This window comes from Oncorhynchus keta, chromosome 19, assembly GCF_023373465.1.
Source record: "Oncorhynchus keta strain PuntledgeMale-10-30-2019 chromosome 19, Oket_V2, whole genome shotgun sequence".
NCBI lineage: Eukaryota > Metazoa > Chordata > Actinopteri > Salmoniformes > Salmonidae > Oncorhynchus > Oncorhynchus keta.
In genome coordinates this window covers 7,842,025-7,854,180 of record NC_068439.1, presented here as the reverse complement: position 1 = coordinate 7,854,180, position 12,156 = coordinate 7,842,025, and the positions used below count along the sequence as shown (strand labels likewise).

Below are 12,156 nucleotides of genomic sequence, written 5' to 3'. Positions count from 1 at the left end.
ACGGACTACAAGAAGAAACCCAGCCCAGTCAAGGACCAGGATGTCTTGCTCCCAGGCAGACTAAATAACTTTTTGCCCGCTTTGAGGACAATACAGTGCCACTGACACGGCCTGCAACGAAAACATGCGGTCTCTCCTTCACTGCAGCCGAGGTGAGTAAGACATTTAAACGTGTTAACCCTCGCAAGGCTGCAGGCCCAGACGGCATCCCCAGCCGCACCCTCAGAGCATGCGCAGACCAGCTGGCCGGTGTGTTTACGGACATATTCAATCAATCCCTATACCAGTCTGCTGTTCCCACATGCTTCAAGAGGGCCACCATTGTTCCTGTTCCCAAGAAAGCTAAGGTAACTGAGCTAAACGACTACCGCCCGTAGCACTCACTTCCGTCATCATGAAGTGCTTTGAGAGACTAGTCAAGGACCATATCACCTCCACCCTACCTGACACCCTAGACCCACTCCAATTTGCTTACCGCCCAAATAAGTCCACAGACGATGCAATCTCAACCACACTGCACACTGCCCTAACCCACCTGGACAAGAGGAAGACCAATGTGAGAATGCTGTTCATCGACTACAGCTCGGCATTCAACACCATAGTACCCTCCAAGCTCGTCATCAAGCTCGAGACCCTGGGTCTCGACCCCGCCCTGTGCAACTGGGTACTGGACTTCCTGACGGGCCGCCCCCAGGTGGTGAGGGTAGGCAACAACATCTCCTCCCCGCTGATCCTCAACAGGGGGGCCCCACAAGGGTGCGTTCTGAGCCCTCTCCTGTACTCCCTGTTCACCCACGACTGCGTGGCCACGCACGCCTCCAACTCAATCATCAAGTTTGTGGACGACACAACAGTGGTAGGCTTGATTACCAACAACGACGAGACGGCCTACAGGGAGGAGGTGAGGGCCCTCGGAGTGTGGTGTCAGGAAAATAACCTCACACTCAACGTCAACAAAACTAAGGAGATGATTGTGGACTTAAGGAAACAGCAGAGGGAACACCTCCCTATCCACATCGATGGAACAGTAGTGGAGAGGGTAGCAAGTTTTAAGTTCCTCGGCATACACATCACAGACAAACTGAATTGGTCCACTCACACTGACAGCGTCGTGAAGAAGGCGCAGCAGCGCCTCTTCAACCTCAGGAGGCTGAAGAAATTCAGCTTGTCACCAAAAGCACTCACAAACTTCTACAGATGCACAATCGAGAGCATCCTGGCGGGCTGTATCACCGCCTGGTACGGCAACTGCTCCGCCCTCAACCGTAAGGCCCTCCAGAGGGTAGTGCGGTCTGCACAACGCATCACCGGGGGCAAACTACCTGCCATCCAGGACACCTACACCACCCGATGTTACAGAAAGGCCATAAAGATCATCAAGGACATCAACCACCCGAGCCACTGCCTGTTCACCCCGCTATCATCCAGAAGGCGAGGTCAGTACAGGTGCATTAAAGCTGGGACCGAGAGACTGAAAAACAGCTTCTATCTCAAGGCCATCAGACTGTTAAACAGCCACCACTAGCATTGAGTGGTTGCTGCCAACACACTGTCATTGACACTGACCCAACTCCAGCCACTTTAATAATGGGAATTGATGGGAAATTATGTAAATATATCACTAGCCACTTTAAACAATGCTACCTTATATAATGTTACTTACCCTACATTATTCATCTCATATGCATACGTATATACTGTACTCTATATCATCGACTGCATCCTTATGTAATACATGTATCACTAGCCACTTTTACTATGCCACTTTGTTTACTTTGTCTACATACTCATCTCATATGTATATACTGTACTCGATACCATCTACTGTATGCTGCTCTTTACCATCACTCATTCATATATCCTTATGTACATATTCTTTATCCCCTTACACTGTGTATAAGACAGTAGTTTTGGAATTGTTAGTTAGATTACTTGTTGGTTATTACTGCATTGTCGGAACTAGAAGCACAAGCATTTCGCTACACTCGCATTAACATCTGCTAACCATGTGTATGTGACAAATACAATTTGATTTGATTTAGAGAGAAGGAGACTGTGATTCAAACCACAAAAAGGAATTCTAGTTCGCTCTGTTTTTTGGTTGATTCTTTCCAATGTGTCAAGTAATTATCTTTTAGTTTTCACATTATTTGGTTGGGTCTAATTGTGTTGCTGTCCTGGGTCTCTGTGAGGTCTGTTTGTGTTAGTGAACAGAGCCCCAGGACCAGCTTGCTTCGGGGGCTCTTCTCCAGGTTAATTTCTCTGTAGGTGATGGCTTTGTTATGGAAGGTTTGGGAATCGCTTTTCTGGTTTTTGATCATTTGTGGGTATCGCCCTAATTCTGCTCTGCATGCATTATTTGGTGTTTTAAGTTGTACACAGACAATAGTTTTGCAAGACGAACTGTTAGAATAGAATTCAGACAATAGAATTCTCAATTTGGTGTTTGTCCCATTTTGTGAATTTTTGGTTGGTGACCCCAGACCTCACAACCACTGAGGCCAATTGGTTTATAAATGATATAAAAGTATTTTTTGCCAGATCCTAATTGGTATGTCAATTTTTATATTCCTTTTGATGGCATAGAAGGCCCTTCTTGCCTTGTCTCTCAGATAGTCCACAGCTTTGTGGAAGTTACCTGTGGCGCTGAAGTTTAGGCCAAGGTATGTATAGTTTGTGTGCTCTAGGCAAATGGTGTCTAGATGGAATTTATTATTTGTGGTCCTGGCGACTGGACCTTTTTTAGAACACCATTATTTTTGTCTTACTGAGAATTACTTGGCCCAGGTCTGACAGAATCTGTGTAGAATATCTAGGTGCTGCTGTAGACCCTCCTTGGTTGGGGACAGAAGCACCAGATCATCAGCAAACAGTAGACATTTGACTTCAGATTCTAGTAGGGTGAGGCCGGTTGCTGCAGACTTTTCTAGTGCCTTAGCCAATTCATTGATACAAATGTTGAAGAGAGTGGGGCTCATGCTGTTTCCCTGCCTCACCCACCCGGCCCTGATGGATGAAAAATCTGCGTGTTTATTGCCAATTTTGACCACACACTTGTTTGGAAACATTGATTTTATAATATTGTGGGTTTTTCCCCCTAACACTGATTTTCATTTTTGGGATTCAACAAAGCATGAGAAGACTTTGCTTTTGTTTAGTTTGTTTGTCAGTTAAAGTATGCAGGATTTACACGTATTTTAACAAGAAGTCCATTTGACATTTGCTCAGGACATCATTTTGACTGAGGAAATGTTGGAGTCTGCCATTGATGAGGTTACAGTTGACATAGATCCCGTGGTAAATTATGGGGGGTCAAATTTGTCTCCACTTTGTGGATTGGGGTGAACAGACCTTGGTTCCAAATATAATATATAAATATTGGGGAAGATGCCAGAGCCGAGGATAATAATGAAGCCAACTTGTATTTATTGTGTTTTATTTTATCATTTCATTTTTCTATATTTACTGTTTTAGTGTTTCCCCTTAGTATTTTGTATTTATTAGGGCAGCAGCTACTCTTCCTGTGGTCCAAACACATTAAGGCACTTACATTACACAGTGAAGGTGTATGTTCTAGTTTTGTGGGTCTGGGGGGTCTGGGGGGGGGGTGTTGCTCTTCATCAAACCATTTTTTTTTGCTGTTAATTTTTATAGGTTTCTGCTTGATTTTGTTTTTTTCAACAATTTGATGTTAGCTGTCAAATATATACTGTTCAGACTTTATTTTGCGAAGTTTACACCTTCAACTATCGCAAGGAAAATATTTTTCTCTCTCTCTCTCTCTCTCTCTCTCTCCTTTTTGTCGTTTGAATCACAGTCTCCTTCTCTCTCTATGGTAAAAGTTGAATACTAAGTTATCGGCCACTCCCTAATCTACTCAAACACTGAGCTGAGGGTGTTGCAGCTATGTTTACCTAGCTAGTACACTCAGTAAGGGCATGCAGTACATCCCTCCCCTCTTGTACCAAGCTGAGTAGGTCTTATTAAAGACCCACCTTTCCTGAGTGCGGTTGAGTATTTTTTTTGAACCAAAGGGTAGAAGCCCACTGGGAACGAGAGACGGTTGTGGCAAGAGCCAGTGGCCTGTTGGAGGTTGAACTGAACTTATTACTACCAATTCTAATTCTACAACTTGTACCTCCACTATGAACTGGGCGTTTTTGCAGGGCCTGCTTAGCGGGGTCAATAAGTACTCCACGGCGTTCGGTCGTATCTGGCTCTCTGTCGTCTTCATCTTCAGACTCATGGTCTTCGTCGTGGCCGCGGAGAAAGTGTGGGGTGACGAGCAGAAAGACTTCGACTGCAACACGCGCCAACCCGGCTGCCACAACGTCTGTTACGACCACTTCTTCCCCGTCTCCCACAGCCGGCTCTGGGCACTCCAACTCATCTTCGTCACCTGTCCCTCGCTCCTGGTCGTCCTCCACGTCGCCTACAGAGACGAACGAGAGAGGAAACACTGTCTGAAGCACGGCGAGGGATGCACCCGTCTGTATGGCAATACGGGGAAGAAGCGCGGCGGTCTGTGGTGGACCTACCTCTTCAGTCTGCTATTCAAGATGGCGGTAGACGGCGTGTTCATCTTTCTGTTGTTTTACATCTACGATGCGTACTTCTTCCCGCTGGTGGTGAAGTGCTCAGAGGACCCCTGTCCCAACGAGGTGGACTGCTTTATTGCCAGGTAATTATTATTATTGTTACTATTATTACAAACAGAGCACACTTCGCACTGATCGTTGGCATGGCCCTGCGGTTCTCCTGATCATGTGACCTGACCATCAGGAGAATCTCTTGAGCACTAAGTATCACAAATGCTGCACTTGTTGACGGTGATGAACGGCTGATGAGCTAAACCAGAATGTGATTGCAATGCTTTGTTGTTATATGACCAAAGACCTGTACTACTTCACAAAGCTCATCTTTTACTGTCTGCTCCCCAGGCCAACAGAGAAACGAGTGTTCACGGTCTTCATGGTGGTGATAAGCTTGGTGTGTATACTCTTGACCCTGTGTGAGATCCTCTACCTGCTGGGGAAGAAGTGCAGGGAGTGTATTGTCGGTGGAGGACCCCGTGCCATCAGGGAGAGCCCCCAGTTCACCATGCCAGCTACCATACCCCTGACAGAGAAAGATACCTCTGTGTTTAAGCAGTCTGAACTGAAGAAGATGAATATGGCTGATGGCGATGGTGGACTGGATAAGAGAGAGAGCCCTGCTCCGGGTTACAGTGTGAATGTCTCTTAAGACTGTTATCTTTCATTCTGGTCCTGGAGACGCCATAACTTGCGAAGGCTTTCCGTTCAAGCCCAGTATTAATATGTGATTAGATGGATCTAATCAAGGCATTGACGATTAGTTGATCAGTTGTGTTTTAGTAAGTCTAGTAGTAGTTAATAGATAGTACTGGTCTGGAAGAAAAGCCTATGGAAAGACTACAACATTGTGTCATGTCTGTGTCATGTCTGTGTCATGTCTGTGTCATGTCTGTGTCATGTCTGTGTCATGTCTGTGTCATGTCTGTGTCAAGGCAAGGGCCACATATACTGTTCAGTGTGAGTATATGGGATACTCCAAAATGCTGTTTACAAAGTCACTGCCAAAATGGGAAAATATTTAGTCGTGATTAATTAGAGAATGACATGCCATCTGTTTTTTTTTGTAAGAAGTTTTCATTTCATGAAATGTACATTATTTCTTGTATTGTCTAGTTATTGATATGTGTAATATAGTTTCAAGCCTGATGATTGTAGTTTGCTTGTAATTTGAAATAAAACATATTTTATTATGATCTATTATATTTTTTGTTGTTGTTATTTTCTATAAATATAAATGTTTCTTTCATTTCAACTAAAATATCATGATGATTTTCAACTTAAAAGTAAAGTCCATTGAGCACAAAACTGATTGGATCCAAAGCCTCTTATTCATTCCAGCAACCATTTCTAGGCCATTTCCTAGTACAACAGGAAGTGCAACAGGAAGTGCAACAGTGTTCCACTAGAAGGTATTGAACTTTCAACCATGTCATGAAATCAATCACATATTTTACCTTAGTTTAACTCGGCAAGTAAGTTAAGAACAAATTCTTATTTACAATGACGGCCTAGGAACAGTGGGTTAACTGGTCTAGGAACAGTGGGTTAACTGCCTTGTTCAGGGGCAGAACAACAGATTTGTACCTTGTCAGCTCAGGGATTCGATCCAGCAACCTTCCGGTTACTGGCCCAACGCTCTAACTACTAGGCTCTAACCACTAGGCTCTAACCACTAGGCTCTAACCACTAGGCTCTAACCACTAGGCTCTAACTACTAGGCTCTAACTACTAGGCTCTAACCACTAGGCTCTAACCACTAGGCTCTAACCACTAGGCTCTAACCACTAGGCTCTAACCACTAGGCTCTAACCACTAGGCTCTAACTACTAGGCTCTAACCACTAGGCTCTAACCACTAGGCTCTAACCACTAGGCTCTAACTACTAGGCTCTAACTACTAGGCTCTAACTACTAGGCTCTAACCACTAGGCTCTAACCACTAGGCTCTAACCACTAGGCTCTAACCACTAGGCTCTAACCACTAGGCTCTAACCACTAGGCTCTAACCACTAGGCTCTAACCACTAGGCTCTAACCACTAGGCTCTAACCACTAGGCTCTAACCACTAGGCTCTAACCACTAGGCTCTAACCACTAGGCTCTAACCACTAGGCTCTAACCACTAGGCTCTAACCACTAGGCTCTAACCACTAGGCTCTAACCACTAGGCTCTAACCACTAGGCTCTAACCACTAGGCTCTAACCACTAGGCTCTAACCACTAGGCTCTAACCACTAGGCTCTAACCACTAGGCTCTAACCACTAGGCTCTAACCACTAGGCTCTAACCACTAGGCTCCAACCACTAGGCTCTAACCACTAGGCTCTAACCACTAGGCTCTAACCACTAGGCTCTAACCACTAGGCTCTAACCACTAGGCTCTAACCACTAGGCTCTAACCACTAGGCTCTAACCACTAGGCTCTAACCACTAGGCTCTAACCACTAGGCTCAACTACTAGGCTCTAACCACTAGGCTCTAACCACTAGGCTCTAACCACTAGGCTCTAACTACTAGGCTCTAACCACTAGGCTCTAACCACTAGGCTCTAACTACTAGGCTCTAACTACTAGGCTCTAACTACTAGGCTCTAACTACTAGGCTCTAACCACTAGGCTCTAACCACTAGGCTCTAACTACTAGGCTCTAACCACTAGGCTCTAACCACTAGGCTCTAACCACTAGGCTCTAACCACTAGGCTCTAACCACTAGGCTCTAACTACTAGGCTCTAACCACTAGGCTCTAACCACTAGGCTCTAACCACTAGGCTCTAACCACTAGGCTCTAACCACTAGGCTCTAACTACTAGGCTCTAACCACTAGGCTCTAACCACTAGGCTCTAACTACTAGGCTCTAACCACTAGGCTCTAACCACTAGGCTCTAACCACTAGGCTCTAACTACTAGGCTCTAACCACTAGGCTCTAACCACTAGGCTCTAACCACTAGGCTCTAACCACTAGGCTCTAACCACTAGGCTCTAACCACTAGGCTCTAACCACTAGGCTCTAACCACTAGGCTCTAACCACTAGGCTCTAACTACTAGGCTCTAACCACTAGGCTCTAACCACTAGGCTCTAACTACTAGGCTCTAACCACTAGGCTCTAACCACTAGGCTCTAACCACTAGGCTCTAACCACTAGGCTCTAACCACTAGGCTCTAACCACTAGGCTCTAACCACTAGGCTCTAACTACTAGGCTCTAACCACTAGGCTCTAACTACTAGGCTCTAACCACTAGGCTCTAACCACTAGGCTCTAACCACTAGGCTCTAACCACTAGGCTCTAACTACTAGGCTCTAACCACTAGGCTCTAACTACTAGGCTCTAACCACTAGGCTCTAACCACTAGGCTCTAACTACTAGGCTCTAACCACTAGGCTCTAACCACTAGGCTCTAACCACTAGGCTCTAACCACTAGGCTCTAACCACTAGGCTCTAACCACTAGGCTCTAACCACTAGGCTCTAACCACTAGGCTCTAACCACTAGGCTCTAACCACTAGGCTCTAACTACTAGGCTCTAACCACTAGGCTCTAACCACTAGGCTCTAACTACTAGGCTCTAACCACTAGGCTCTAACCACTAGGCTCTAACCACTAGGCTCTAACTACTAGGCTCTAACCACTAGGCTCTAACCACTAGGCTCTAACTACTAGGCTCTAACCACTAGGCTCTAACTACTAGGCTCTAACCACTAGGCTCTAACCACTAGGCTCTAACTACTAGGCTCTAACCACTAGGCTCTAACCACTAGGCTCTAACCACTAGGCTCTAACTACTAGGCTCTAACCACTAGGCTCTAACTACTAGGCTCTAACTACTAGGCTCTAACCACTAGGCTCTAACTACTAGGCTCTAACCACTAGGCTCTAACCACTAGGCTCTAACCACTAGGCTCTAACTACTAGGCTCTAACTACTAGGCTCTAACTACTAGGCTCTAACTACTAGGCTCTAACCACTAGGCTCTAACCACTAGGCTCTAACTACTAGGCTCTAACCACTAGGCTCTAACTACTAGGCTCTAACTACTAGGCTCTAACCACTAGGCTCTAACTACTAGGCTCTAACCACTAGGCTCTAACCACTAGGCTCTAACTACTAGGCTCTAACTACTAGGCTCTAACTACTAGGCTCTAACTACTAGGCTCTAACTACTAGGCTCTAACTACTAGGCTACCCCAACAATCTCACAGATAAACGATCATATGTGATATATACATTTTGAATAAAGTTTGTTCAAGAGTCCCTTCTTAAAACATCCACATGAACCTTAATGTAACAGAGTGAATTCCATGTGTCATGCTGCAAACAAACACCTGATGAGATCAAAGTGGTTTTGTTATTTTTTTGCAGTGAAAGAAAACCACAAAATGACACACCTTGATAATGAAATGAATTAAATAGTAGTTTATTCTTCAGGTTGGCAGTAGTAGGTTGGGAGTGGTCAGTAAGCAGGGGTGAAAGTACAGTTTATCCACATTAAAATGACCCCTCCTAAATGATCTGATCACAGTCACATCCGGCATGACTAAAAGCCCCATCAGCCTCAGCAGCAGGACTAGCTGTACAGCTGTGTGATGTGGTGGCGAGAGGTGACACCTTCTACAGCTGATTGAGCCGTCTAGTCTGGAGTGTCTGCTAAATGACTCAAATATTTTTATTTTATTTTACCTTTATTTTACTAGGCAAGTCAGTTAAGAACAAATTCTTATTTTCAATGACGGCCTAGGAGCAGTGGGTTAACTGGTCTAGGAACAGTGGGTTAACTGGTCTAGGAACAGTGGGTTAACTGGCCTAGGAACAGTGGGTTAACTGGCCTAGGAACAGGGGGTTAACTGGTCTAGGAACAGTGGGTTAACTGGTCTAGGAACAGGGGGTTAACTGGTCTAGGAACAGTGGGTTAACTGGTCTAGGAACAGGGGGTTAACTGGTCTAGGAACAGTGGGTTAACTGGTCTAGGAACAGTGGGTTAACTGGTCTAGGAGCAGTGGGTTAACTGGTCTAGGAACAGTGGGTTAACTGGTCTAGGAACAGTGGGTTAACTGGTCTAGGAACAGTGGGTTAACTGGTCTAGGAACAGTGGGTTAACTGGTCTAGGAACAGTGGGTTAACTGGTCTAGGAACAGTGGGTTAACTGGTCTAGGAACAGTGGGTTAACTGGTCTAGGAACAGTGGGTTAACTGGTCTAGGAACAGTGGGTTAACTGGTCTAGGAACAGTGGGTTAACTGCCTGTTCAGGGGAGCAGTGGGTTAACTGCCTGTTCAGGGGAGCAGTGGGTTAACTGCCTGTTCAGGGGAACAGTGGGTTAACTGCCTGTTCAGGGGAGCAGTGGGTTAACTGCCTGTTCAGGGGAGCAGTGGGTTAACTGCCTGTTCAGGGGAACAGTGGGTTAACTGCCTGTTCAGGGGAGCAGTGGGTTAACTGCCTGTTCAGGGGAGCAGTGGGTTAACTGCCTGTTCAGGGGAGCAGTGGGTTAACTGCCTGTTCAGGGGAGCAGTGGGTTAACTGCCTGTTCAGGGGAGCAGTGGGTTAACTGCCTGTTCAGGGGCATATACATGTACATTTGCTGTTCAGGTCCATATACATGTACATTTGCTGTTCAGGTCCATATACATGTACATTTGCTGTTCAGGTCCATATACATGTACATTTGCTGTTCAGGTCCATATACATGTACATTTGCTGTTCAGGGGCATATACATGTACATTTGCTGTTCAGGTCCATATACATGTACATTTGCTGTTCAGGTCCATATACATGTACATTTGCTGTTCAGGGGCATATACATGTACATTTGCTGTTCAGGTCCATATACATGTACATTTGCTGTTCAGGTCCATATACATGTACATTTGCTGTTCAGGTCCATATACATGTACATTTGCTGTTCAGGTCCATATACATGTACATTTGCTGTTCAGGTCCATATACATGTACATTTGCTGTTCAGGTCCATATACATGTACATTTGCTGTTCAGGGGCATATACATGTACATTTGCTGTTCAGGTCCATATACATGTACATTTGCTGTTCAGGTCCATATACATGTACATTTGCTGTTCAGGTCCATATACATGTACATTTGCTGTTCAGGTCCATATACATGTACATTTGCTGTTCAGGGGCATATACATGTACATTTGCTGTTCAGGGGAGCAGTGGGTTAACTGCCTGTTCAGGTCCATATACATGTACATTTGCTGTTCAGGGGAGCAGTGGGTTAACTGCCTGTTCAGGTCCATATACATGTACATTTGCTGTTCAGGGGAGCAGTGGGTTAACTGCCTGTTCAGGTCCATATACATGTACATTTGCTGTTCAGGTCCATATACATGTACATTTGCTGTTCAGGGGAGCAGTGGGTTAACTGCCTGTTCAGGGGAGCAGTGGGTTAACTGCCTGTTCAGGTCCATATACATGTACATTTGCTGTTCAGGGGAGCAGTGGGTTAACTGCCTGTTCAGGTCCATATACATGTACATTTGCTGTTCAGGGGAGCAGTGGGTTAACTGCCTGTTCAGGTCCATATACATGTACATTTGCTGTTCAGGTCCATATACATGTACATTTGCTGTTCAGGGGAGCAGTGGGTTAACTGCCTGTTCAGGGGAGCAGTGGGTTAACTGCCTGTTCAGGTCCATATACATGTACATTTGCTGTTCAGGTCCATATACATGTACATTTGCTGTTCAGGTCCATATACATGTACATTTGCTGTTCAGGTCCATATACATGTACATTTGCTGTTCAGGGGAGCAGTGGGTTAACTGCCTGTTCAGGTCCATATACATGTACATTTGCTGTTCAGGTCCATATACATGTACATTTGCTGTTCAGGTCCATATACATGTACATTTGCTGTTCAGGTCCATATACATGTACATTTGCTGTTCAGGGGAGCAGTGGGTTAACTGCCTGTTCAGGTCCATATACATGTACATTTGCTGTTCAGGTCCATATACATGTACATTTGCTGTTCAGGGGAGCAGTGGGTTAACTGCCTGTTCAGGGGAGCAGTGGGTTAACTGCCTGTTCAGGTCCATATACATGTACATTTGCTGTTCAGGTCCATATACATGTACATTTGCTGTTCAGGTCCATATACATGTACATTTGCTGTTCAGGTCCATATACATGTACATTTGCTGTTCAGGTCCATATACATGTACATTTGCTGTTCAGGTCCATATACATGTACATTTGCTGTTCAGGTCCATATACATGTACATTTGCTGTTCAGGTCCATATACATGTACATTTGCTGTTCAGGTCCATATACATGTACATTTGCTGTTCAGGTCCATATACATGTACATTTGCTGTTCAGGTCCATATACATGTACATTTGCTGTTCAGGTCCATATACATGTACATTTGCTGTTCAGGTCCATATACATGTACATTTGCTGTTCAGGTCCATATACATGTACATTTGCTGTTCAGGTCCATATACATGTACATTTGCTGTTCAGGTCCATATACATGTACATTTGCTGTTCAGGTCCATATACATGTACATTTGCTGTTCAGGTCCATATACATGTACAT

General features: G+C 45.0%; 1 protein-coding gene across 1 annotated transcript; it reads left to right on the top strand.

The window, feature by feature from the left end:
* The first annotated feature begins 3,967 nt into the window (after positions 1 to 3,967).
* On the top strand, positions 3,968 to 5,795 carry LOC118380986 (gap junction beta-4 protein-like). Its single transcript, XM_035767941.2, has 2 exons — positions 3,968 to 4,681; positions 4,941 to 5,795. Exons 1-2 carry the CDS (start codon positions 4,146 to 4,148, stop codon positions 5,242 to 5,244), a joined length of 840 nt encoding a protein of 279 aa, XP_035623834.1. The 5' UTR covers positions 3,968 to 4,145; the 3' UTR covers positions 5,245 to 5,795.
* The last annotated feature ends 6,361 nt before the right edge of the window (positions 5,796 to 12,156 follow it).